This window comes from Neofelis nebulosa, chromosome 16 (assembly GCF_028018385.1).
Source record: "Neofelis nebulosa isolate mNeoNeb1 chromosome 16, mNeoNeb1.pri, whole genome shotgun sequence".
In the NCBI taxonomy this organism is placed as follows: Eukaryota; Metazoa; Chordata; class Mammalia; order Carnivora; family Felidae; genus Neofelis; species Neofelis nebulosa.
In genome coordinates this window covers 1,879,571-1,907,154 of record NC_080797.1, presented here as the reverse complement: position 1 = coordinate 1,907,154, position 27,584 = coordinate 1,879,571, and the positions used below count along the sequence as shown (strand labels likewise).

The following is a 27,584-nucleotide window of genomic DNA, read 5'->3' as shown; positions in this document are numbered from 1 at the left end:
TTGAAGGCCATGTTTGCAGAAGGAAGAGTCAGTAATTATAAAAATAATCTTTAGTAATTAAAAACATACATGAAGACTTTATCCAAGAGATCACATTAGAAGATGGATTTTACAGGATTGTGTAGAAAAAAATAGGAAGGGTCCACAAGAGGGCAGTGCTTGGTTACTTGCACATTAACCAGAAAACAGCTGGAGTGCCTACCAGGCACCAGAGATCATTCTAATGTATCAATTCAATGCACAGGGGGCTGAATAAATCACAATGGCTGCCCTCGGAGATTTCCATTCTTAGCTCAAGCGTTGGAGTCTGATGCCACAGGTGTGTAATGGAGCTGTAGATCTGGAAAAGATAAGGAGAGTTCGAGATGAGCTCTGAGATCAAGAGAAGTTTAGGGGAATAGCTTGACCTGGGGAGTTAGAGCCCAAAACATTAGCCATACGACCTAGTAACACAACAGGTGCTCAGTAAAGATCTGTGAATTAAATGAATGGCTCCCACGTTCTGCTACCTTCCTGATCTTGCTCCAAACCCGGGCCTGTTTTTTGTCTTGTTTTAATTTTTTTTTTATGTTTTTATTTATTTTTGAAGGAGAAAGAGACAGCACGAGTGAGAGAGGAGCAGAGAGAGAGGGAGACACAGAATCCAAAGCAAGCTGTCTGCACAGAGCCCGACGCGGGCTCGAACTCACAGACTGCGAGATCATGACCTGAGCCGAAGTCGGATGCCTGACCGGCTGAGCCACCCAGGCGCCCCAACCCTGCCTCATCTCCCTCTCTAGTCTATAGTCTCTAGCTGACTCTTCTCTCATTGCCTATGATCCACAGCGTAGACAGCCTTCAGAACTGACTGCCTGGGGCAGGTTTCCAGCCAACTAGGAGCTACCAGGGGCAGGATCCCTGCCCAGGAGGCTCTGGGTCCCCAGGAGAGGGGCCTAGAGGCCCAGCTTACCTGGAGAGTGCTGCCGGCACTGCTCCCTCCTCCTCTGGCACAGGATGTACAAGAGGACAACGGTGAGAGCGAGGGTGATGGCCAGGAGGGATACCACAGGGATCGTAGCTGATGTCCCAGATGTAGGTCCCACATTGTCTTCCAACTGCTTCTGCTTCTCCCCAGCCTCAGGCCCAGCCCCGAACCCGTGGCCCACAGTGGGTGTAGCAGTTTCGTTGATGATGTGGGCGAGCTTTTCATCCGAGGACGGGACTCCTCCTGGAAGTGTGGGTGCCTGGGTGGACCACACGGCAGGTGGCAGGTGCGTCTGGGCAGGGGAGCCCAGGTCTAAAGGTGCCGTTTCTGTGGGCTCAGGAACCTGGCTGCTGGGGGGAGGTGAGTGCTGCCGGGAGGCCGCGCTCCCAGCGTCCACATGTCCACATTCTGGAGAGGCAAGAAGTAAGGGATCAGGGCTCTGAGATGAGGGACAAGGTGACGACGCAGAGGGAAGCGTGGTTGATCAAGGAGAACATCAAGGTAACAGCAGAAGGCCAAAAGAGGAAGGCAGAGGCAGAAGGGAAAGTGGGGGGGCAAGGAAGTAAGCCGACCTCAACAGGGAACCACTGGAACAGGCATGCGCTCTGCACCGGGAGGTAGAGCGACCCCAGGGGTGGGGGTGGGGGGACCCTGGCTCTGCTACAAAGCAGTTGTGTGACCTGTCCCTTGCCTCTCAGCCTCTCTGGGACTCCCTTCTTTCAGTCGTAAAGCAGGGATAACGTTAGTACCGACAGCCGCAGTAGCTAGGAGGCTTAAACGCAATGATGTAGGTCTCTGGAGCCTAACGTACATGCTGAAACGATGTGAGGTCGTGCCTGCAGCAGACTGGGAAATGCGTCGGAAAGTAAGGTGGGCCGATGGTGGATAGAAGGACGGACAGACGGATGGACACACACTAAGGTAAATATGGCTTCCATGTTGGAAACCTGATATTGTAAAATATAAGCTATATTTATGCGTACAAACTACACAAAATGCATAAAATATAAATATACAAAAGCCACACACCGTAGAACCCAGGCCATGGGTATCTGGATGCTCGCCATACAGTTCTTTCAACTTTTGTGTATATCTTTAAATTTCCTTAATAAAGTCACAGTGAATGATATTGGGGGAACTGGGACGGAAGGGGCTCTGGCCGGCACCAGAAACCATGGAAAAGTGAGGTGTCACAGGAGAGGAGCCAGGTAAAGAAGACTGTAAGGGGGAGGACGCAGCCCTGGAAACAGATCTCAGGGAGGAGGGGGGAAAGCTCGTACCTCTGAGATCAAAGCAGTTCATCAGTTCTTGAACCCATTGGTCTCTGCTGCCCCCACACACACTCCGGGCAGGTAGCTGGAACCTGCCGAGGAAAGGCGGGGTCTCACAAGCTGCACCCCTTCTCCCAACCCTTTCCTCATTCCAAAGATGTGAGGTCACCGCCAACAGCAAGTGAGACCTTTTTCCCAGAACAGGAAATTCCCACGTATGTAAGACAGGGAAACAAAGCTGTGGACAATGCGGAACAAACACAACCCAGAGAGGGGGCTCCCAGGGGTTCCAGTTTGGCCAGAGGGGGTCCTCGCGCCCCCCGGAGGCGCTGCCCTCCCCAGCGGTCAGTGAGATTACCGGATGTAGGAGTTACAGCGATGATAGACTTTCAGGTGCTTTCGGAGATGTGCCAGTAACTGACGCTTTGGAGGGGAGCCGGAAGAAATTGCTGTCACGCAGTAACAGCTGCCAGTGACGCTGCCCTCGTTGCCATCGCCTGAGCGGGACAGGACAGAGGTAGTCGGCACAGGTTCCGGCCGGAGGGGCTCCCCCGGCTGCCACCGAAGCTCCAACCCACTGCTCCGTTGCAGCCTCTTCGCTAGATCCCGGGATCTGACCACCGGGCACAACCCACCCATCACACCGCCAAACGCGTCCCTGATCGTCCCCCAGCCCAGGTGTCCCCCAGCCTGTCCCCAACCTCAGGCAGCTGGCCCCCTCACTGCCCCGACGGCCTGGGGACCCGGGCTCGGCACTTACTCACCCACCACAACCCTGCGGTCCTCGGCGCCCCCCTCCCATCCCGTCCCGTTCCCGGACTCGGGGGTCTGGGCGCCACCCCGCTCCGGACGAACCTGGCCGAGGCAGCAGCTCCAGCAGGAGGAGGAGAGCGAGGGACCGGAGTCCCCAGGGCCGCCTCATGTCGGGGACCCGGCGGCACCGGAGCGCGGCGTCCAGAGAGTTCCTCCTGGTCCCGTGGGCGCGAGTCCGGGTCGGGGGGCTGCGCGAGCTGGCGGCGCCCTCCTGCCGCGCACGCACCGTCCGAACCGACAGCGCGGTCGGTACTGCGGGGACCGCGCGGACCGCGCCTCCCGCCGCGGGGAAAACCCCGGAGGCGGGGCCCCGCGCCCCCGCGCCCCCGCGCCCCCGCGCCCCCGCGCCCCCGCGCCCCCGCGCCCCCGCGCCCCCGCGCCCCCGCGCCCGCCGGCAACGCGCGCCGAAAGCAAAGGAAAAGCCGGCTGCGCGGGGGGCGGGAGGCCCGACGGGCTGACTCCGGCTGCCGTCCGCCCGCCCAGATCAGGCCTCGAACGCCAGGACTCCGACCCGCTTTCGCTTCCCGGCGTGCCCGGGTCACATGCCGGTGATGCCGGCCGGGGAAGTCCGGGCGGGGGCCGCACACCGGCCGGGCCCCCTCGGCGCGCGCTCCCGACGCGCGGGGCGTGGCCACCGAGGGCGGGCTCGGGCGGCCCTGACGTCACACCCGCGCCCCCCACCCCACCCCCCAGCCAGCCCCGAGGTATTTACCTTCGAAAAGTGGTGGCGGCTGCAGGTACCGGAGGAGCGGAGCGGCCGGGAGGGGCTGGGTCCCCTGGGGCTCCCCGCCGAACCGATCCAAGCCGGAGGGATGCCCCGGCTCAGACGGATCCCAGAGTCTTGCCTCCTGCCCAAACCCTTCCCCTCTGGTTAGCCCTCCAAACCTACTCACCGCTCGAACCCCGGTCCTGAGGGTTTGAACCCCCAATACCCCAATACCAACTCTCTCGTGACTACTCATCTTAAAGCCTCCTCGCCCCCTTCCAAGTCTATTCCCCATTCCCACCCTGAGCCCCGAAAACTAGCCTCTGCTCCTAACATCCCTCCAATCCAGAGGTTCCCCTCGTAGGTGACCCTCAGACCCACCTCCTCCCCATCTTGTGACCCGGCCCCAAACTCCCCTCACCGTACATCCGTTCCTCTGCTCAGTCTGGGCCCAGGCCCCTGTGGCGCTGAAGACATGGAGTTTGTATCTGGATACCGGGATGAATTCCTTGATTTCGCTGCCCTCCTGTTTGGCTGGTTCCGAAAGTTCGCGACCGAGCGCGGGGCTGTGGGGGCCAGCCTTGAGGGCCGCTGGCGCCAGCTGGAGACGCAGATCAGAAGGCTGCCCCAGGACCCCGCCCTTTGGGTGCTGCATGTTCTGCCCAACCGTAATGTGGGCATCAGCCTGGGGCAAGGAGCAGAGCCAGGCCCTGGATCGGGCCTGGGGGCTGCCCAGTTCCTGGGAGATGAGCCCCCACTCCACCTGCGAGACCTAAGCCCCTATGTCAGTTTTGTCAGCCTGGAGGAAGGGGAGGAAGCAGAGGAGGAGGAGGAGGAAGAGAATGGAGAGGAGGAGGGTGCAGGCTTGGAGAAGGTAGATCCAGACAAAAATGGGGCCCCTGCCCCCACCAGCAGGGACTCCCCCCAGGAAGCAAACCCTCCAGGGAGGCCAGAGGAGCCGGAGCAAGAGGCAGGAGGTGGAGGAGGTGGCCCGGATTGCTGCCGAGAAGACAAGGCACAGGACGAAGCAATCCCTGAGAGGAGGAAGGGGCGGAGAAGTGGTAAGACCCCGGGGTGGGGGCCTGGCCCTGCCCTGACCCCTCTCTGCACACACACACCCCCCCCCCCCCCCCCGGCTTTGGAAGACCTCCTATACCTCTCAGAGCCTGGCCAGGAGTCACTGACGGTGGCCTGCAGGCTGATGCGGCCCGAAAAGGTGTTTTCATTGACCCACAATGTTTTTTGGTTTTTGGTTTGTTTGTTGTTTTTTTTTAAATTCGAGTCAACATTTATACATTGAAATCAAAAGCCAAACAAACTCAAGAAACACTTAAAGTTGCAACAGCAGGCCTGCATTTCTGCCTGTGCGGCAGTTGGCCCCAGCAGATGAGTCACGTCCTCTCTCCCTGGTCCCTCCTGTTCATTTTGTTGACTTGCCCAGCCCCCCTAGGCCTGATGTTCACACCCCTGACTTTCCCCTTCTTCCCCAGAGGCTGCCCCCCTGCACCTTTCCTGCCTCTTACTGGTAACAGACGAGCACGGCACCATGTTGGGCATTGACCTACTAATGGATGGAGCCCAGGGCAGTGCAGGCAAGGGCTCAGGGCCAGAGAACCTGGCCCCTCGGGCCTATGCTCTCCTCTGCCACAGCATGGCCTGCCCCATGGGCTCCGGAGACCCTCGAAAGCCCCGACAGCTGACGGTGGGAGATGCCCAGCTGCATCGGTACAGAAATCCAGTATCTGAGACCGAGGGGCGGGGGGAGCTAGGGGTCTGGACTCCTGAGCAACCCCGAGGCTGACTCCGTCTCCACCCCCACTCAGAGAGCTGGAGAGTCTGGTCCCGAGGCTGGGAGTGAAGTTAGCCAAGACGCCGATGCGGACATGGGGTCCCCGGCCAGGCTTCACGTTTGCCTCCCTTCGGGCTCGAACCTGCCACGTTTGTCACAGACATAGCTTTGAAGTGAAGCTGACACCTTGGTGAGCAGCCAGAAGGATGGGGTGACAGGGAGGAAGACCCCAACAGTCAGGCAAACAAGACAAAGCTGGCCGCTGGGGGGCCCGGGAGACAGAATGGGGGACAGGGAAGTAAAAGGAGGGAAAGAGCAGCTGTTGACAGCAGAATATACAGGAAAACAGACGAGGTGATATATGGGCAGCTGCAGGACGGACAGACAGCAGGCCGAGGGCCTCCAGAGATTAACGCCGGGTGTCCCCACCCCCCCGTGCCCCCAGCCCCCAGTGTAGTGCGGTCTTGTACTGTGGAGAGTCTTGTCTCCGGGCCGACTGGCGGCGATGTCCGGATGACGTGAGCCACCGGCTTTGGTGCCCGAGGCTCGCGGCCTTCATGGAACGTGCCGGAGAACTGGCAACTCTGCCTTTTACCTACGCCACAGGTACCACGAGGAGATCAAGATGGGGCGGGAGGAACTGGGGCCGGGTGCCCGGCTACGGGGTCCTGGGGCTGACGGGTTAGTAGTGCTGGGGGCTGGATCCCAGAAACAAGGGCTGGGGACTAGATCCCTGGAGCTGAACACGGGGTCTGGGGCTGAGGAGTGTGTGCCTGGGTCCCTGAGAGAGCTCAGGGGATCCGGGCAGCCCAGCTCCACCCCTAACTGGTGACTTTACTTTTTAGACCCTCTGTTTCCCCATCTGCAATATAAGTATATTAACAAATGCTCAAGCCCGGAAAATCGTTCTAAGGATTCTGTGGTGTTCACACCTGCTATGCTGTAGACACTCAGAACCAGATTCAGACCCAGGGTCCTTGGGAGAAACTGAGCAGAGCTGTAGTCTGGGGTCCTGGCCCCCAGGCCCTCAACCCCTCCCCTCCTCCTTCTGCAGAGGTGACCAGTGAAACCTTCAACAAGGAGGCCTTCCTGGCCTCACGGGGCCTCACTCGTGGCTACTGGACCCAGCTCAGCATGCTGATTCCAGGCCCTGGCACGCCCAGGCACCCCCGGGGCAGCACGCCATCCCTCAGCCTTCTTCTCAGTGGTTTGTGGGGTTTCTTCAGGCACGGGCCCCTCAGCCTAGAGGGAAGGACGGGAGAGAAACAAGTTGTCTGCATAAGCACCAAACTCCACCATCACCCCCAGGGCTATCGTAGACCTATCCCCAGTCCTCAGGGAAGTCACCCCTGCCCGCCCCTTCCAGGAGCCTCACCCACAGGCCACTGTCCACTGCTCTTGCTTGCAGCTCCGGGGAATACAACTCCTTTGGAAGGAAGAGGGGGAAGGGCTCGACGGGGGTCTCTCTGACACCAGGATCATCTTCCTTCCTTCCTCTCAGGAGATCCCTACCAGCTTCTCCAGGGGGATGGGCCTGCCCTGATGCCTCCTGTGCCCCCAGATCCGCCCAGGAGCCTCTTTGGTGAGCTGGGGGGGCCTTAAGGGAGCCACAGATAGAGACAGAGACTGGAGGACGCAGTCTGGGTGGAGGAGAAAAAGGGGGCTGTTAGACTGGAGGGGCCGGGGTCCAGGCCTGGACCAGGTCCCTCAGTAACCCACTCTCCCCAGGCTCATGGCAGGATTACTACACGTGGAGGGGCCTCGGCTTGGACTCGCCCATGGCTGTGCTTCTCACCTACCCGCTGACTGTGTACTACATCATCACCCACCTGGTGCCCCAGTCCTGTAAGGAGAGCAGAGCAGGGGGACAGAAGTGCAGGGGGCAGGGGGGCAGGGGGCTGGAGGGGGACGAGGGGAAGGGAGACCATCTTCTTAAGTGGCCAGCTTCTCCCCCAGTCCCTGAGCTCAACATCCAGAACAAGCAGTCACTGAAAATCCACGTGGTGGAGGCCGGGAAGGAGTTTGACCTGGTCATGGTGTTTTGGGTAAGTTCCTCCGGGACAGAAGGTTGGGTACGTGGAGGTACGCGCAAGGTGAGCCCCTGATCTGTCTTCTCTGTCCTTCAGGAGCTCTTGGTCTTGCTCCCCCACGTGGCCCTAGAGCTGCAGTTTGTGGGCGACGGCCTGCCCCCCGAGAGTGACCAGCAGCATTTTACCCTGCAGAGGGTGAGGGCTGGTGGGCGGGTGGGGGTGGGGCCTGCTCTCCCCTGTCTTGCCTAAGGCAGCTTCCCAGTGCCCTAACGTCTAGCCCTTTCTCCACTCCGCTCCTGGCTCCCCAGGATGGCCCAGAAGTGTCTGTCCGTCCTGGTTCCGGGGTATCGGGGCGGCTCAGCTCCGGGACCAAGGAGAAGGGGGGCCGCAGGGACCTGCAGATCAAGGTGTCTGCACGGCCCTACCACCTGCTCCAGGGGCCCAAACCTGACGTGGTTATCGGTAAGAGCCTGGGGTAGGCGTGTGGGGAGGCGGGAGAAGGCCACGGGCGGCAGCATCTGCCGGCTCTCCCTCTGTCTGCAGGGTTTAACTCCGGCTTCGGTCTCAAGGACACCTGGCTGAGCTCGCTGCCCCGGCTCCAGGTGGGGGATGGGGCAAAAGGGACCTGCTCTCTCCTCCTGCCCCGACCCCTCCTCCTTTTCCGAAAGCCTCTTCTTCCCACCATCCGCTCCGGACACGGGGCGCGCCCAGGTTCCTCCTGGCCCTGTCTGTCCGTCTGTCTGTCTGTGTGTCTGCCTGACTCGTGACTCTCCCCCTCCCTGTCTGCCGCTGGCGCCCGGGGAGGGATTGGGGTGCGGCGCCGCTGGGAGAGTCTGAGGCCCGCGCCCCGCCCCCACCCGTAGTCCCTCCGAGTGCCGGCCTTCTTCACCGAGAGCAGCGAGTACGGCTGTGTGATGGACGACCAGACCATGGCGGTGGCCACGGGAGGGGGCACCAGCCCCCCGAGGCCCAATCCCTTCCGCTCCCCTTTTCGCCTGCGAGCGGCCGACAACTGCATGCCCTGGTAACTGCCCGCGACCCCCGCGGGGTCCGCCGCCCTCCTCCCGGGACCCCCTGCTCGGCCCCCGGCCCCCGGCCCCCGGCCCCGCCCCCGCGGGCTTCCGCCGCTGGCACCTGCCGCCCCGCCCCGGGGGCGTGTCCCGTTATGGCCGCCCCGCCCCCCGCCCGGGCCGCCCCGCCCCTCCCTGACGGCGCCACGCCCCCTCAGGTACTGCAACGCCTTCATCTTCCACCTGGTCTACAAGCCCCCGCAGGGGGGCGGGTCCCGCCCGGCGCCGGGGCCCGCGCCCCAGGCCCCGCCCCCCGCCGCGCCCCCCGCCCCCGCCCGCAGATGCCGAGGGGAGAAGAAACCTGGGCGGGGGGCCCGCCGGCGCAGGTGAGGGCCCAGGTGTGGCCGCCCGGCCCCCCCCCCCCGCCCAACACGCGCCCCCGAAAGCAGATCGGAGCCGCGCACGGCCGGGGGGAGGCGTTTGGCGGATCGCGCGGAGGTAAATAAAAGGGCTCGTTTGAAACCACTGAGTCACGCGCCTTCCGGTTATACGCCCTGGACGGGGTCCTTAAACGCGGAGGAGAGGAAAGGATTTCGGGATGACTCATTTTCCTCCAGCTTCTTTCCGCCCCGCCATGGCTGTCGCCTCCCTTCCCCGTGGCTGCGACCCTCCTTGGCAATCCCAAACTCCTGGTGTGTGTGTGGGGGGGGGGGCGTAAGTCATTTCCAGGCCCCTGTAACTCTCGGGGACCTGCCCCAACGCAAGACCCGAGAAGGGGAAAGTGGCTTCTCACTAGCAGGCAGGGCAAAAGCATACAGGCTCCGAGGGGCGCACAGACCCCGTGGTTTAGAGGCAGCGAAGGGCCCCAGGCCACCCAACCCTGGGCCCTCCTCGTCCGGTCTCCACCTTCTCTCGTTCAGCATATCCACTGAAGGGCCAACTTCTGAGTCAGCCTGCCAAAGGCATTCAAGTTCACCTGTTCTTTCACCAGGCAGAGAATTCCCTCTACGGCATTAGTCCCCTGCTTCAATCCCCTTTCCTCCATTCTTAAAATCCCCGTGAGTGTGGGCTGGGCTTAGTGCCTCCGTGGCTAAGTACAGAAAGGGAAAAGTAACAGAAGTTTGGCACACACCACTTGCCCCCAGTGAGTAAGTCATGTTGACGTCATGTGCTCCCCGACTTGTTGCAATGAGGCCCCATCACCTTAGTGTTATTCCTAAGAATCCCTAAGCTCTGTCTCATCCTGAGAAAACATCAGACGAATCCTGTGGGACAGTCTACAGAACGCATGACCACTCCTGCCAAAGTGTGAAAGTCACCAGAGACGAGGAAAGACCAAGAAACTGACAGACTGGAAGAGACAGAGGAGACATGATGTCTAAAGATGACGTATCCTGGGTCAGATCCTGGGGCAAAGAAAGGACTTTGGTGGAAAAAACTGGGGAACCCAAATAAAATCTATATTTAGCTAACGGTATGGTGTCTGTGCTAATGTCTCAGTTTCCATAAACACACTGTGGTGGTTTAAGACATAACGTTAAAGGAAAATGGGTGAAGGGGTACAGGAACATTCTGTCTTTGTAGCTCACCTATAAATCTAAAAATTATTTCATTTTTTATAATGTTTTATTTATGTATTTTGAGAGAGAGAGAGAGACACAAGGGAGGGGCAGCAGGGAGAGAGAGAGGGAGACAGAACTCCAAGTAGGCTCCAGGGAGCTGGTTCACTGGCTGCATAAGGAAATGCAAATTAATAAGAAAAAGAAAGTGAAATACACAATCCCCTGGTTTGCATCTATAATAGCTAAAATGAAATTTTAAAAAGAGTTCTGAAAAAAAATTTTAACACTTATTTATTTCTTTTCAAGAGACAGAGAGTGAGCAGGGGAGGGTCAGAGAGAGAGGGGGAGACACAGAATCCGAGACAGGCTCCAGGCTCTGAGCTGTCAGCACAAAGCTCAACACGGGGCTTGAACTCACTAACCCTGAGATCATGACCTGAACCGAAGTCCAACCCTTAACCGACTGAGCCACCCAGGCGCCCCCTATCTTTGGTTTTAAATGCTTCAGGGTAGGAGAGCATGTTTGGGGCAATGTGGGACCCACAGCTCCCTGTGGAACAACCACAGGTGTCCCTACACAATCCAGACAGGCAGGAAGTCATTCCCCAGGGAATAATCTGGAAGCCAGCCATCAGCCGCCAAGAGTCACCGCATTAGCATACAATCAGGTACCGTTCAAAAGGCCGTATTATGAGTAACATAAGACCCTCGCTCTCTCCCCTATTACTTGGGAAATTCCAAGATTTTAAGAAGCACTGTGCCACGAACTGGGACACAGACAAAAAATATATTATCATATCACAATATCACACCCCCAGCTTTTTCCCAGAGTGTTTGAAGGCACAGCCCAGACATCAGTCATCTTACTCATATACATCCATAACTAACTCATAAGGGCTTTGAAAAAACTGTAACCACGGGGCCATTATCACACCGAAAAAGTTAGCATTTATTCTTTAATATCTTGTAATACCCAATTCACGTTCAAATTTCTTCGATTATCTCAAAGATGGCTTTTACAGCTGGTTTGTTGCAAGCAAGAAACAAACAAGGTCCAGGGCGCCTGGGGGGCTCAGTGGGTTAAGCCACCATCTTCCGCTCAGGTCATGACCTCATGGTCTGTGAGTTCAAGCCCCGGTGTCGGGCTCTGTGCTGACAGCTCCGAGCCTGGAGCCTGCTTCGGATTCTGTGTCTCCTTCTCTCTGCTCCCCCACCCTTAAAAATAAATACACATTAAAAAAAGAAAGAAAGAAAGAAACAAGGTCCACACGTGGCTTTGGCTGCTGTGTCCCTTTGGTCTCTTTTACTCTGTAAGGGGATTCCCTGTCTTTTTTCTTTCTTTTTTGTTTTCATGCCTCTGTGAGAAACTGAATCATTTGTCCTGTAGAAAGTTTCTCATCCTGGATCTGGCTGACCGCTGACTCGGGAGTTTTTTTGTTTTTTTGTTTTGTTTTTTTTAATTTGTCTGTCTTCCTTAGTGCCTGTAAGGGGGTAGATAGATCCAGCTGGGAAAGGCCCTTCTCGAGTGGCCTCTGCCAACCTCCAGGCAGGGTTCATGCCACCTTCCGCCCCCTCTCCACCCTCCAGCCAGCAGCCTCCAAATGAAGACATTGTGGAACTTCCCCTGTGTGCTTGCTCAATGGATTCCTTCTCAGCCTAAACATCACTTCCTTAGGAAAGTACAACTTCCTTGACTCCCAGATAAGAGTAGACCCGCCCCCCCCCCCCCCCCGCTGCTGAGCCCTCAGCACCCTAAAACTCTAAAAGGGAAGCCTAGATCCCTGGTGAATTGAGGGGGAATGGAGCTTTTTACCACTCCCTTGGCCAGAAAATAACCTTTCCCTAAATTCCTGCTGTCTACCGCATAAAAGTATGAAAGGATATGGTTATCTCCGACTGTTAGGATTACTAAGGATTTGCGGGCTCATTTGACTTAGGCGTGTGGCTCATTTTTCTTCCATAAGCATACGGTACCTGTAGCACAAAAATGTTTAATTTACGAGTTGCTGTCTTTAATGATTCACTTCCTCAGTACTGATTGAATGCACACGAGGCTTCGTGCTGTACTTTAGAGAGGCGACGGGGAGAACAGACACGCTTTCTGGCTCCGTGAAGCTTTCAGTCCACGGCAGGGGCCAGCAGGCTGTGGCCTCCGGCCAAATCTGGCCCTTTTGTACAACCTGCAGGCTACGAAGCCAAAAGAAGAACGTTTTGTGATGTGAAAATTGTATGAACTTCAAATTGCAGTGTCCCTAAATCTATGATGAAATAGACCCACAACTATTTATGTGTTGTCTGTGGCTACTTGAATGATACAAACAGACTTGTGCTTGTGACAAACCATATGGCCCCACAAAGCCTCAAATATTTGCTAACAGGCTCTTCATAGGAAAAGCACACCGACCCCTGGTTAGGGCAGGATTTCCAAAAAGCAGGGGCGCCTGGCTGGCTCAGTCGGGAGAGCATCCAACTTTGATCTCCGGGTTGTGAGTTCGAGCTCCCCATGTTTGATGTAGAGATTACTTAAACACACTTAAAAAGGAAGATTTTCAAAATGCAGATTTATGAGAGTTTATAAAGTCAATTTAGTGGGCCTCAAACAGTGTCCTATTTTTAAAAATTGTTTAATGTTTGTCTTTGAGAGAGAGAGAGGGGGAAAGTAGGGGACAGGCAGAGAGAGAAGGAGACACAGAATCCAAAGCAGGCTCCAGGCTCTGAGCTGTCAGCACAGTACCGGTGTAGGGCTCGAACCCACGAACCACGAGACCATGAGCTGAGCTGAAGCCAGATGCTTAACCGACTGAGCCCCCCAGGCTCCCCACACCATATATCTTTATATGTGTGTTGCATCATGATATGAAATGTACTCCTCACTGTAGACCGTGGTCAAAACATCTGAAAGCCACTGGCTCAGAAGGAGGCCTGGAAGACACAGAGAAGTAACCAGAAAGTTATGGTACAGTGTGATTGCTGTGAGGGTGAAAAAGCTACAGACTTAGAGACAGAAGAGGCACTTAAGACAGCCTTGGCGTATCAGCGAGGGCTTCTTGGAAGAAATGACATCTAAGCAGTGACCTGAAGGACAACTGGGAGTTAGCCAGGGAAAGAAGAGAAAAGATGGTCACGGCATGTGCAAAGGTCCTGGGGCAAAAGTAAGTAAGGCCTTTGGGAGAAAGTACAAGGGGTTCGGAGTTTAGAATGAGGTGAGGCTTCTTTAAACTACTTCTTTCCTTGCTCCCCATCACATTACTCTTCCATTTTCATTGAGCAATTATCAGTTACTTGATTATGTCATTTATTTATTTACGTTTATGACACCTCCTCCAACGCATTTGAAGAAGTAAATTCCATGTCAGGGGACACCTGCCTTGTACGGCTTTTGCTTACAACAGCCACTCAGCACTTACTACAGGACTTTCAGGAACATATCCCTGCTAGACTGGAGGGACGAACGGACCCTGGGAGGGTTAAGACTTGAGGAGACCCACCCACTGGGAGGCTTTGGTAAAAACGCGGGCAAGAGAGTATGGTGCCTGCGATGTTGGGGACCAGCAGATGGACGTTAGGGCTAATGAGGAGCCGGGTGGGATCAGCGAACAGATACTGGGGCCAAGAAATGAAGGGTGCCGGTGGCTCCCAGCTGGGGCAGCGAGACAGACACAAGAGCCACCTGCTCGTGGCAGCACGGCCATGGACGTGAGGAGTGGAGTTAACTAGGTAGAAGGGGGTCGGAGAGAAGGGCGAGGAGTTCAGGAGGCTCTGTGAAACGCGAGCCCTCTGTGGGCCTCCTCGTGACTCCGGAGGCAGCTGACAGCGTGACGGGGGCGGGGGTCACACAGCCAGGGGTGGGGGACAGCGTCCGGAGAGAGCGAGGTGCCTTCTCAGCAGAATCCTGGTGCAGGACAGGACAAGGAGGAAGAGGGGCCGGCAGGGGCATGACAAGTCCTGAGGGCGGCAGAAAAGCCGGGAGAGACCGTAAACAGAGAGAGGGTGGTCAGCTGCGTCAGATGCTGACACAGGGTGTGTCAGGGAAGATAAGGTGATTAAGTGTCCCCTGGACGCCGGACCGGGACACAGGAGCATTCGATAGAGTGGCGGGTGCAGACTGGAAGGGGCAGGGAAGGGGGGGCGAATTAGAGGCAACCCTAAGAAGAAAATTCAAAGGACCCTTAATCCCAGCACCCGGGGACAGCCACTGTCACCGTGTCGGTGTGTTCACAGCCTCTGCACATCCTTTTTTTTTTTTTTTTTTTTTTTTAAGTTTATTTATTTATTTTGAGAGAGAGAGAGAATCCCAAGCAGGCTCCACACTGTCAGCGCAGAGCCCGATCCGGGTCTTGAGCTCACGAACCGCGAGACCGTGACCTGGGCCAACGTCGAGGCAGCTGTTTAACCGACCGCGCCACCCAGGCGACCCCCTCCGCGCATCTTTTTACAAAACTTTAATAACCCAGGTGGACACAGTGCCAACCAGCCTGCTTTTTTTTCATATAACATGTGACCCAACGGATGTCCGCGTCCTCATGCATTCTCTCTTCATCGATGGCTCAAGCTGATCTACTTTATGAACGCGACATACCCAGGCCCACATTGGGGACAGTTGGGACATTCCTGATGTTTCTCTGTGACAAATGAAATAGGACGTAGAGAGTGTCCCGGGACACAAAATAGCCTGAGCCTGCCTGGTGGGTGGGGGATGGCTTTGCGCCGAGTCTCTGGCCGAGGACCGAGGAAGGGAAGTCCGTATCAGGGGGGAAGGAAGGCAACAGGGATCTGTGTGGGGCGCGAGTCCCAACCCAGCCTGCTGGACTCCGGAAACAAGAGCTACCAGCACAAACAGGACAGCGCCTGATCTCAGGACACAAAGTCACCCACAGAGGGAGCTCCTCCCCCTTCTCAGGGGACACGGTGTGGCTCTGAGGGGGGAGGACATTGAAAACCCCAAAGAACCCAGAAGAATGGCGCTGGCGGCCGGACGACCAGAGGGTTTGGGAGCTGTCACTTTGCACTGGGAGCATCGCCCAGGAGGGACAGGAGGCACCACGATGCGGGTACCCACCTGCTCGGGAGGTCATGGCTTTAGTCTCCCAAGTGTTTGGAGAGTCTCCTGCTGTCTTTCTCTCATTGATTTCCAGTTTGCGTACCTTGTGGTCAGAGAGCACACCCTGTGTGATTCCAGAGCCTGGTCTCGGGGCCCGGGAGAGGGTCCGTCTTGTATATGTCCCGTGGGCGCTTGACAAAAACGTGAAGCTTGCTGTTGTTGGGTGAAAGGTGTCAGCTGTCAGCCGACAGTGTGGTTGGCTTCTCTAGCCTTGCTGACTTTCTTCTGCCTGGTCGCTCATTCAGTGGCTGGAGGTAGGTCATGGGTCCTGGGCTTAGACAAACCTGGTCTGAACCCAGGCAGATTCAGACCCGGAACCCTGGAGAATCTCGTCTGAGAGCCACGCTCTGTTGGCCTGGCATGGAAAACACAAAGAGGCAATACGCACACAGGGCTTAGTCGAGTCGGACTGTGTTCTAAGCGCTTTATTTACATATGTGAGTAAATAAGTTTCATCCTCGTAACAAACCTGGAGGTCAGGTGTTCTTAGTATCCCCCATTTTATTTATTTAAAAAAAAATTTTTTTTTTAACGTTTTATTTATTTTTGAGACAGGGAGAGACAGAGCATGAACAGGGGAGGGGCAGAGAGAGGGAGACACAGAATCCGAAGCAGGCTCCAGGCTCTGAGCTGTCAGCACAGAGCCCGACGCGGGGCTCGAACTCACGGACCGCGAGATCATGACCTGAGCCAAAGTCGGCCGCCCAACCAACTGAGCCACCCAGGCGCCCCTACCCCATTTTACAGATGAGAAGACTGAGGCACGGGGAGGTTAAGTCAGGTCACCAAGGTCAGTAGGGGAGCCTGGAAACAATATGTGCTTGTAACCTCTTGGGAAACTGCTTCTTGGAAAACAACACAACTTCCCGGAACCGATAACAGAGGGCTTACTTTTGAAAGGCTTTTATTTCCCTTTCGTGATTGGCCATGAACAGAATCACAAACACGTCTGCCGAGTTTTCTGTGAAATTCACAGAGAGATTTAAGCGGGGGTGGGGTGGGGGGGGGAAGCTCCTGGAAATGGATCAGCGAGCTTCTAGAAAGATCACTAAACACCTGATGCCGCCGGCCTCACCACTGTTTGTTTGTTTGTTTGTTTTTAATGTTTATTTATTTTTGAAAGACAGAGTGTGAGCAGGGTAGGGACAGAGAGAGAGGGGGACACAGAATTCGAAGCAGGCTCCAGGCTCTGAGCTGTCAGCACAGAGCCTGACACGGGGCTTGAACTCATGAACCGTGAGATCATGACCTGGGCGGAAGTCGGACCCTTAACCGACTGAGCCACCCAGGCGCCCCGGGCAAGTCCTGACTTCATGTGCCTCAGGTGTAAAATGCAAACTCGTCTTTGAAGACTTATTACTATGGAGAAAAGAAGTAAATATCTCGTTAATAATATTTTATATTGATTACATGGTTAAATAACAACAGTTTAGATATATTAGGTTAGTTAAAATATCGCCTTACTGGCGCCTGGGTGGCTCAGTCGGTTAAGCGTCTGACTTCAGCTCAGGTCATGATCTCACAGCCCATAAGTCCGAGCCCCGTGTCGGGCTCTGTGCTGACAGCTCAGAGCCTGGAGCCTGCTTCAGATTCTGGGTCTCCCTCTCTGTCTGACCCTCCCCCAACTGCGGTTTGTCTCTCAAAAATAATAAATAAATGTTAAAATAAAAAAGGGGGGCGCCTGAGTGGCTCAGTTGGTTGAGAGTCCAACTTCGGCTCAGGTCGTGATCGTGCAGTTCGTGAGTTCGAGCCCCATGTTAGGCCCTGTGCTGACAGCTCAGAGCCCGGAACCTGCTTCGGATTCTGTGTGTGTCTCTCTCTCTGTCCCTCCCCCACTCATGCTCTGTCTCTCTGTCTGTCTCTCTCTCTCTCAAAAATAAATAAACATTAAAAAATAATAAAAACATAAAGTAAAAATTAAAAACCTTCTGGGGTGCCAGGTTGGCTCAGTCAGTTGAACGTCTGACTCGGTTTTGGCTCAGGCCGTTATCTCACGGTTTGTGAGTTCGACCCCCGAGTCAGGCTCTGTGCTGACAGCACAGAGCCTGCTTGAGATTCTCTCTCTCTCTCTCTCTCTCTCTCTGCCCCTCCCTGCTTGCGTTTGCTCCCTCTCTCTCAAAATAAATAAATAAACATGAATGAAAATAAAATAAAATACCTTTTTTTTTTTAATTTTTTTAACGTTTATTTATTTTTGAGACAGAGAGAGACAGAGCATGAACGGGGGAGGGTCAGAGAGAGAGAGGGAGACACAGAATTGGAAGCAGGCTCCAGGCTCTGAGCCATCAGCCCGGAGCCCGACACGGGGCTCAAACTCACGGACTGTGAGATTGTGACCTGAGCTGAAGTCAGACGCTTAACCAAATGAGCCACCCAGGCGCCCCTAAAATACCTTCTTAAAAAAAAAAAAAAAAAAAAAAAAGACAAGCCTCAGGGGTCAGATGCCTGAGTTAGAATCCAGGCTCCCCACTTACTGGCTTCACGATCTTGGACAAGTTACCCTCTCTGCATCTGTTTCCCCACTTGCAGAAAGGGGACAGCAATAGGACTGTCATGAGCACGAGGCAGATCACTAAACCTAGATGCTTACGAGGTCTTTGGCACAGAGGCTTCCATAGATGCTGCACATTGTCATTACTAGCCCGGCAAAGTGGCAGAGAGGACAAGCCCAGGACGGAATCCACAACTGAGACGAACCCTCCACTTTCCCAGAGACGCCTTCTAACCCTGTTGGCCACCCGCCACCCCCCCGAAGTCCACGTTTGCCAGGGCTTATCCCCGAGTGACGACCTCCTACCTCCCCCCATCGTGCCTCAAACCATCAGACTGTTTCTCAGCTGCCCTCTTGCTCTCATGGGAACTTGGCTCTGCTCCGAACTGAGTCCTCGAAGGGACGGTGGTCTCTCCCACATGGCTCGCATCCTGAGGTGAGGCATGTGTCTTTCGGCCTCCCTGCTGCTGCTTCCATTCTGAGGTCTCTCGCCACCCCCCCTCCCCCCGCCGCCACCTTACTTGCAAAACCCCAAGCGCGACTGGACCAAGCCCCACCGATGGGGACACTGTTTTCGAGCTCCGCCGCAGGGCGGCGGGTCTCGCCGTGAGTCCCCAGCGGTGAAGCACCCAGAGGCTCTCAGCCCTGCCCTCCTGGGTTCTCTGGACGGACGACTGCGCGCCGCCTCGCTCCCCAGAGGGCAGCACTTTGTCGCCACCCTTGGCCAGCCATCCCGGTTCTTCCCTTTCCAGAGAGGCCACTGCTCATCTTTCCCCTGGGACTTCTCACCATGACCGCTCCCTGCAAATTCCTCTCTGTTTGTTTCTTGGTCTTTCGTGTTGAATTTGCCCCTTGGGTGCCTTGGTCACCTCTGTCCCCACCCCCACCCCCACCCCTTCCCGTCCCCACCACTCCAATGGAGGCGCCCTGGTTGAAATGCGGGGAGGGGCGCATTTCACGAAGCTGCCCGCCCTCCTCGGAACTCGGCCTTGGCCTCCAGGACACACTGCCCCGGTCTTCCCCAGGCCTCGCCAGGCGACCCTCTCCTGGCCCCTCCACCTCTGGCCCGCCTCCTATTCTCTCGCCTCTTTTCTCGGCCACCCTCCCTCTCCCAGCTCTGCCCCACTCCTGCCTCCCGCCCCCCCCCCCCACCTCCTCACGTTGATAATGGCAGCCCCATCCCATCACCAACTCCAGATCTCGGGGTCAGCTCCCTCTTCACCTCGTCTGCTCTCCCCTGGCTCACCAAGCTCGGACTGCTCCGCCCCTCTGCTGTGCCTGCCACGGCCCACGCTGTCCCCAGGGCCTTTGCACATGCTGTTGGCTGCACCCCACACTCTCCCTGCCAAACCTCCCTTCTTTCCTGGTCGCCCCTGCCTCAGAAAGCCCTTCCCGGGCCCCCGGAATGAGAGCAGTCCTCAACAGCTGTGACTTCAGCGCCTAAACTCCTATTTTTCTGCACGATTCATTGCTACCGAAGGCTGTGCATTCATTGGCTTACGTGCTTACTGTTTGCCCCTCCCAACTGAACCCCCAGCATGTTCAGCAGTGCCTGGTATCAGGGCGCCCGCGTGGCTCAGTCGGTTAAGCGTCCGACTTCCCTCAAGTCATGATCTCACAGTTTGTGAGTTCGAGCCCTGCGTCGGGCTCTGTGCCGACAGGTCAGAGCCTGGAACCTGCTTCGGATTCTGTGTCTCCCTTGCTCTCTGCCCCTCCCCTGCTTGCATTCTGTTTCTCTCTGTCTCAAAAATAAACAAACATTAAAAATTTTTTTTTTTGGGGGCGCCTGGGTGGTGCAGTCGGTTAAGCGTCCGACTTCAGCCAGGTCACGATCTCGCGGTCCGTGAGTTCGAGCCCCGCATCAGGCTCTGGGCTGATGGCTCGGAGCCTGGAGCCTGTTTCCGATTCTGTATCTCCCTCTCTCTCTGCCCCTCCCCCGTTCATGCTCTGTCTCTCTCTGTCCCAAAAATAAATAAAAAACGTTGGAAAAAAAAAATTTTAAAAAAAAAAAAATTTTTTTTTTTTTTTGCATCTCGGCACTTCCCCTCTGCCTACGTCATCAGGCCTGTGGATGACGCACCAGACCAATCACAAGCACAGGAGTTAGAGTCTGACAGGCCCGAGTTCAAGTCCCGGCTTGAGTGGTCCCAGCTGTGTGGTCTTAGGCAAGTTACTCAGCTTCTCTGAGCCACGTAGACTCATTCTGCAAACATGTGCCGAGTGCCTACTTTACAACGGGGTCACCTTGCTACGCCTGTCCTAAGGATTATATAAGATAACGTAGGCCATGTCTCTAGAACCAAGCCTGGGTAATTATGATTAAGTACTCAATCATCTGGTGCTGTTTATCCTTCACATTTCGTCATGATACGGTCTCAGAGTCTATTTATAATCATCCGTGTTTACAATCTGGATTTTCTCATTGGTCAAAAACTATTTAGGGCTAGGGCACCCGGCTGACTCAGTCTCTGGAGCGTTGAGACTCTTGATCTCGGGGTTGTGGGTTCTAGCACCACGTTGGGTGTAGAGATTGCTAAAAAAATAAATAAATAAATACACTTTAAAAAATTTTATTTAGGACTGCCTCGGGGTCCTAAAGGGGTTGGGTTTTGTTACAAACGCTTGGAAGTTTCCAGTTTATTGCACTGGGGGTCAGAGAATGTGGCCAGGTCAGTTTCAGGTTTGAGGAACCTGGAATTTCTTTCAGGGTCTAATGTTGATTTGTGAATGTTTCATTGGCAGTGAAAAGGTGTGTTCTCCATTTATAAGATACAAAGGTCAACAAGTATTTGAACACAAGCCCCAGGATGGATAATTTATGACTGACCACTGCTGTATTCCTGGCATCCAGCAACAGGCCTGATGTACATCATCCAGGTTCAATAAATATTTGTTGAATGAGTGGCTAATTAATCAAGCAACCTTATTATCACTTAGATTCTCAATACCTTTGTACCTTTGCATATTTTTTTCCTACTCCATCTGGCAAAGCCTGGTGAGTTATGTCACATCTTCCCATCCCAACCCATTACATATTTTTTAAAAGATTTTATTTTATTTTTTTTTTATTTTATTTTTTATTTTTATTTATTTTTGGGACAGAGAGAGACAGAGCATGAACGGGGGAGGGGCAGAGAGAGAGGGAGACAGAGACACAGAATCGGAAGCAGGCTCCAGGCTCCGAGCCATCAGCCCAGAGCCTGACGCGGAGCTCGAACTCACGGACCGCGAGATCGTGACCTGGCTGAAGTCGGACGCTCAACCGACTGCGCCATCCAGGCGCCCCAAGATTTTATTTTATTTATTTTCTAATAATTTTTTTTTAGAGACAGAGTGAGTGCATGTGAGTGGGGGAAAGGCACAGAGAGAGAGAGAGAGAGAGAGAGAGAATCCCAAGTAGGCTCTGCATCATCAGTCCAGAGCCAGAAGCGGAGCTCGAACTCAGGAACAGTGAGAACATGACCTGAGATGAAATCAACAGATGCTTAACCGACTGAGCCACCCAGGTGCCCCTAAAAAAGCATTTTTAACTTGCATTTCTTGGTGCAAGTCGAGAGCAAAATAACATGGCAATTAATCAAGAAATTAAACTGGGGCGCCTGGGTGGCTCAGTCGGTTAAGCGTCCGACTTCGGCTCAGGTCATGATCTCGCGGTCCGTGGGTTCGAGCCCCGCGTCGGGCTCTGTGCTGACAGCTCAGAGCCTGGAGCCTGTTTCCGATTCTGTGTCTCCCTCTCTCTCTCTGACCCTCCCCCGTTCATGCTCTGTCTCTCTCTGTCTCAAAAATAAATAAACGTTAAAAAAAAAAAAAAGAAATTAAACACATCGCCTTCCTGCCCTCCCCAGATAATAGTGATAGAATTACAGACACAATCTGGCCCCGCGGTTCCAGTCTGTTCCAATCTGGCCCCAAGGTTGGAAGGGAGGTTTCCGCACCTGTTAGTGCCCCACTGTGGCTCCTGTAAAGTCCTATGTTGAAGTCCTAGGCTCCAGGACTTCAACATGTGGCTCTATCCAGAAGTAGGGTCTTTAAATAAGTTAAAGTGAGGTCACCACAGTGGGGCCTTACCCAAAATGACCGATGTCCTTATAAAAAGAGGAAATTGGGGCACAGACACGTACAGAGGGAAGATCACGCGAAGTCACAGGGAGAAGGAAGCCAGAGAAAGTGCACTCAGAAGCAGCCAGGCCAGGGGCGCCTGGGTGGCTCGGTTGGGCGTCCGACTTCGGCTCATGTCGTGATCTCAAGGTTCATGAGTTTCAGCCCCGCGTTGGGCTCTGTGCTGACAGCTCAGAGCCTACAGCCTGCTTTGGATTCTGTGTCGCCGTCTCTCTCTGCCCCTCCCCGGCTTACGCTCTTTCTGTCTTTCAAAAATTAATAAATTTTTAAAAAATAAAAAAGAAGAAGAAGCAGCCACCAGCCCTGCCAACCTCCTGATGCTGGCCTTTGGGCTTCCAGAACTGTGAGAGTAAATTTCTGCTGTTTAAGCCCCCAAGTCCGTGGTCCTTTGTTCCTCAGCCGGAGCAGATGAATACATCACCCAGAAGGGCCAGCCAGAGGGGAACCTATGGAGGGGACAGAGCATCATGTGGTCCCAGCCAGGCTGCCCCCTGCTGGGGGCTCTTCCTTGCTGCTCAGCGGTCCCTAATTAGGATGTGACCCACACCTCTCAGTAGCACTGAGCAGAGAGTGACCCTGAAATAAATGTACGGTTGACTCTTGAACAACGTGGGTTCGAACTGCGAGGGTCCGCATATACACGGGTTTTTGCAATAAATACAGTACGGTGTTGTCAATGTATTTTCTCTTCCTTATGACTTTCTTTTTTTTTTTTTAATTTTTTTTTCAACGTTTTTAATTTATTTTTGGGACAGAGAGAGACAGAGCATGAACGGGGGAGGGGCAGAGACAGAGGGAGACACAGAAGCGGAAACAGGCTCCAGGCTCTGAGCCATCAGCCCAGAGCCTGACGCGGGGCTCGAACTCACGGACCGCGAGATCGTGACCTGGCTGAAGTCGGACGCTTAACCGACTGCGCCACCCAGGCGCCCCATGACTTTTTTACTAACACTCTTTTTTTAGAGAGAGAAAGAGAGCACGCGTGCGCTTGCGCGAGTGGGGGAGGGGCAGAGAGACAGAGACCCCTCCCCCCCGCCCCCCGCAAGCCGGCTCCGCATCATCAGCACAGCCCCACGCGGGGCTCCAACCCACGACCAGGAGATCACGACCTGAGCCGAAATCGGGAGTCGGGCGCTCGACCCACTGAGCCACCCGGGCGCCCCTTCTGTTGTTTTATTGCAAGAATACAGTTTATAATATACAAAAGATGTATTCGTCGACTGTTCGTGTTCTCGGAAAGGCTTCTGGTCTATGGTAGTACATCATTCTCAAGTGGGCGGGGTGGGGGGTGGGGGAGAGCAGAAGTTACACGTGGGTTTCGACTCCCCACCCCTACACGGTTGAAGGGCCAACGGCTCGCGACTTTATAAGGGGTTAAGCAGCCTTTACTGCAAAGCTTAGGCGCGTCCTCTCCTGGGGGGTAACGGGGAACAGGTTAAGGAGTCTTCCTTCCCACCTTCCACCTCCACGGCCTTGACTCCCCCACCGCAGGAAACAAAACGCCCTCCATTCGGTTACTGGGACCCAAAACCGAGGAACCACCTGCGATCTTTTTTTTTTTTTTAATTTTTATTTATTTTTCAGAGAGAGAGAGTGAGAGAGATTGCGAGCACCAGCAGGGAAGGGACAGAGAGGGAGGGAGACACAGAACCCGAAGCAGGCTCCAGGCTCCGAGCTGTCAGCACAGAGCCCGACACGGGGCTCGATCCCACGGACCGCGAGATCATGACCTGAGCCGAAGTCCAACACTCAACCGCCTGAGCCGCCAGGCGCCCCTGTGGTATATCTTTTCATACGCTATTTGCCACTTGTACATCCTCTTTGCTGAGGTGTCTATTTGGGTCTTTTGTCCAATTTTTTAAACCCCTTGTTCTTTTTATTTATTTTTTATTATTATTGTTGAGTTTTAAGGGATCTTTGTATATTTTGGGGAACAGTCCTTTATCAGATGTGTCTTTTCCAAGTATGTTCTCCGAGTCTGTGGCTTACCTTCCTTCTCCCTCCCTTGACAGTGTCTCTTACAGAGCAGAAGTCGTTAATATTGATGAAGTCCAGCTTATTAATGATCCCTTTATGAATCATGCTTGAAAGTTAGTTCTACCTTTGAACGTTTGTATCACCTGAACCAACAAATTCCCCTTTTGTTCCAGCAGAGGTGGGTTTTCTGTTATTTCATGTACATTTCTTTAAAACGGACTCTGGGCACAGCAGGAGATAAGCAGTTGACATCCTGACTACTGTTTAATGTAATTTTTGGAATTTATATATATTTTTTCGCTTTAAAAGGATTTCCTTTCTGAAACTTACATTCAGTTTCATAACTACATTGACGAAAATTATTTACAGTCACGTCAAGACTTCCCCATTTTGGAGTTTTTCTTTGACTACATCTCTTGGTGACTTAAAATGTTTTCTTTAAAAAAAAAAAAAAGGAGAAGAAAGAGACACAGTGGAATTTCAAACCCAAGCCTTCTCAGGAATGCAATTCTTTTTTTTTTTTTTTGTAAATTTTTTTTCAACGTTTTTAATTTATTTTTGGGACAGAGAGAGACAGAGCACGAACGGGGAAGGGGCAGAGAGAGAGGGAGACACAGAATCGGAAACAGGCTCCAGGCTCTGAGCCATCAGCCCAGAGCCTGACGCGGGGCTCGAACTCACGGACCGCGAGATCGTGACCTGGCTGAAGTCGGACGCTTAACCGACTGCGCCACCCAGGCGCCCCTCAGAAATGCAATTCTACTGCCCTTCACACAGAGAAAGTACCTTGGATATTTATACAATTAAGTCATAGTTTTGTGTGTTTTTTGTTTGTTTTTGTTTGTTTGTTTGTTTGTTTGTTTTTTGTTTTCGCTCTCAGAACTGTAGATGTTGTTCCTCTGTCTTCCAGTATTTAGTACCGCAGACAAATCTCTAGCCAGACCACTTTTGTTTCTTTCTAGGTGACCTTTAATTCTGCCTACACATACCCTTCAATGACATGGCTCTTCGGGATGAATCTAGTTTTGTTTTGTTTTTTTAATGTAATATTTATTTTATTTTTAAGAGAGAGAGAGATGGGGGCGCCTGAGTGGCTCAGTTGGTTAAGTGTCTGACGTCAGCTCAGGTCAAGATCTCATGATCTCATGGTTCGTGGGTTCGAGTCCCACGTCAGGCTCTGTGCTGACAGCTCGGAGCCTGGAACCTGCTTCAGATTCTGTGTCTCCTTCTCTCTCTGCCCCTCCCCTGCTCATTCTCTGTCTCTCTCTCAAAAATAAAATAAAAATATTAAAAAAATTTTAAAAGAGAGAGAGCGCGCGCCATTGGGGGAGAGGCAGAGAGACAGAATCCCAAGCAGGCTCTGCGCTGTCAGCACTGAACCTGACGTGGATCTCAAACCCACGAACCGTGAGATCATGACCTGAGTCGGGCGCTTAAGGGACTGAGCCACCCAGGCGCCCCTTCAGTTTGCTTTTCACATTTTCCCCAGGACGCCAGGTGCCTTTCCAGAAGCTGACCCAAGTGGATCTGCGCCCAAGGCAGCCTCCTCCCGGCACAGGCTGTGAACGGTGGGTCACGGCCATCAGCTCCACAGGGTCTCCGGGAACAGTTTGCTCACCCAGCGTCTCCGTCCCATCAGCGTCCCTTCTGCTGCTTTAACTGCTGCTCTCTCTCCGAGTAGAGTGTTTTCTGGAGCGTGTCCCCCGCACGCCTCATCCACATGGGCCCAGTTACCGTCCAGCTCTCCAGCGGGTCTGGGCTTGGATTCTCTGGATGCATTTGGCGGTTCTGTGCCATTCTCCCTTTTCTCCCCCAAATACATGGGGGCGCCCTCTCATCGCGGCCCTTTCTTTCTCGGTACTGTGCTCCCGCTTCCCAGAGAGTCCTGGCGAAAACCTTCCTGAAAATCCCATCCAAACCCTAAAGTAAATATTTCTCCAGCGTTCTCCTTTTAGTCTCCAGGATGATGACCCCTTCGCTTGGTTTGCAGAACTTTTTTCAGAATCCCTTTGGCTTTTTTTTTTTTTAATTTTTTTTCAACGTTTTTTATTTATTTTTGGGACAGAGAGAGACAGAGCATGAACGGGGGAGGGGCAGAGAGAGAGGGAGACACAGAATCGGAAACAGGCTCCAGGCTCCGAGCCATCAGCCCAGAGCCTGACGCGGGGCTCGAACTCACAGCCCCGAGATCAAGTCACGTCCGTGCTCTTCCAGCTGAGCCAGCCAGGCGCCCCATCCCTATGATATTTTTGCCACTGTCTTAGACACAGAGAATTGTATGAGCGTAACATCAGGAATACCTGTAGACCACCCCTCACGGGCTTCTTTTTCTCTTTACTCACCTAAAAAGCAGACACACCTGTCAGACTCAGTGCTGATGAACCCGTAGACAGATACGTAGATTGCTCTGGATCCCACTCTGCCTGTGGGGGCAGGGCTGAGTCCCTCTCAGGGCGGGCAGTGGGAAGGCCCTCGACTGGGGGACACGATATTGCTCTGACAGTGAATGTCACTTCTGGCCATAAGCTATAAAGCCCAGCACAGAAACCAGCTGTACCGAACCCGTCAAAGGAGGCTGCAGGCACGCAGGGATGGGTGGTTCGGTTGGTTAAGCGTCCAACTTCTGCTCAGGTCACGATCTCCTGGTTCATCAGTTCAAGCCCCACATCCGGCTCTCTGCTGTCAGCTCAGAGCCTGCTTTGGATCTTCTGTCCTCCTCTCTCTGCCCCTACACTGCTCATGCCCTCTCTCTCTCTCTCTCTCTCTCAAAAATAATACACTTTTTTTTTTTAAGAATACTTTTGGGGCACCTGGGTGGCTCAGTCGGTTAAGCGTCCAACTTCACCTCAGGTCATGATCTCACAGTTCATGGGTTCAAGCCCTGCGTGGGGCTCAGTGCTGACAGCTCAGAGCCTGGACCCTGCTTGAGATTCTGTCTCTCTCTCTCTCTCTCTCTCTCTGCCCCTCCCCCACTCATGCTGTCTCTCTCTCTCTCAAAAATAAACATTAAAAAATTTTTAAATACAAAAATAATAAAAGAATACTTCTGGGGCGCCTGGGTGGCGCAGTCGGTTAAGCGTCCGACTTCAGCCAGGTCACGATCTCGCGGTCCGTGAGTTCGAGCCCCGCGTCAGGCTCTGGGCTGATGGCTCGGAGCCTGGAGCCTGTTTCCGATTCTGTGTCTCCCTCTCTCTGCCCCTCCCCCGTTCATGCTCTGTCTCTCTCTGTCCCAAAAATAAATAAAAAACGTTGAAAAAAAAAAAAAAAAAAAAAAAAAAAAAAAGAATACTTCTGCAATGCTTACAAGCAACTATTACCAGGATTTCAAATATGCCTTCTGGAACACAGGAGAATGCAAAAAAAAAAAAAAAAAAATTAATGAAAAGAGACAGAAAAATTAATGAAGAGACACATCAGAAATAACGTGGAAATGTTTTTAAAGCATTCAGCAAAACCAAATACGAGTTGTCACGTGTCCGTGAGTCCGAGGCGGGGCTTTGGGGGAAGTTCAAAGTATTTTCTTGTTCTAGGTACCCTCTGATTCAAGAGGCAAATTCTTCATAGGTTTTTCTCCATCCGGTTGTCTTATAAATAGGAGGAGTCCCTCCCAGAGTCTGGCATCCATCTGAGCAGTGAGCTTTCTGCACTGTCCACGCCTCTCTAGTGGCTTCAGTGGGCTGCTTGGAACAGCCACACGAGAGGCCACTGGCTGGACACGGCCGTGTGGCCGTGTGCGTGATGTTCTCGGGTG

The 27,584-nt window shown here is 53.9% G+C and overlaps 2 protein-coding genes across 2 annotated transcripts; one reads left to right on the top strand and one right to left on the bottom strand.

Annotated features, from left to right (window-relative positions):
- Window positions 1-35: 35 nt before the first annotated feature.
- Window positions 36-3,553, bottom strand: CXCL16 (C-X-C motif chemokine ligand 16). The gene is made up of 5 exons (XM_058702876.1): window positions 3,091-3,553; window positions 2,594-2,732; window positions 2,245-2,327; window positions 950-1,372; window positions 36-340 (listed from the first exon to the last, which is right to left on the bottom strand). Exons 1-5 carry the CDS (start codon window positions 3,155-3,157, stop codon window positions 294-296), a joined length of 759 nt encoding a protein of 252 aa, XP_058558859.1. The 5' UTR covers window positions 3,158-3,553; the 3' UTR covers window positions 36-293.
- Window positions 3,554-3,767: 214 nt separating this feature from the next.
- On the top strand, window positions 3,768-10,060 carry ZMYND15 (zinc finger MYND-type containing 15). The gene is made up of 13 exons (XM_058702870.1): window positions 3,768-4,815; window positions 5,245-5,479; window positions 5,578-5,733; window positions 5,989-6,149; window positions 6,598-6,750; window positions 7,045-7,125; window positions 7,272-7,388; window positions 7,500-7,588; window positions 7,670-7,768; window positions 7,882-8,035; window positions 8,117-8,175; window positions 8,437-8,597; window positions 8,802-10,060. The coding sequence occupies exons 1-13, from the start codon at window positions 4,230-4,232 to the stop codon at window positions 8,971-8,973; spliced, it is 2,223 nt and encodes a 740-aa protein (XP_058558853.1). The 5' UTR covers window positions 3,768-4,229; the 3' UTR covers window positions 8,974-10,060.
- The last annotated feature ends 17,524 nt before the right edge of the window (window positions 10,061-27,584 follow it).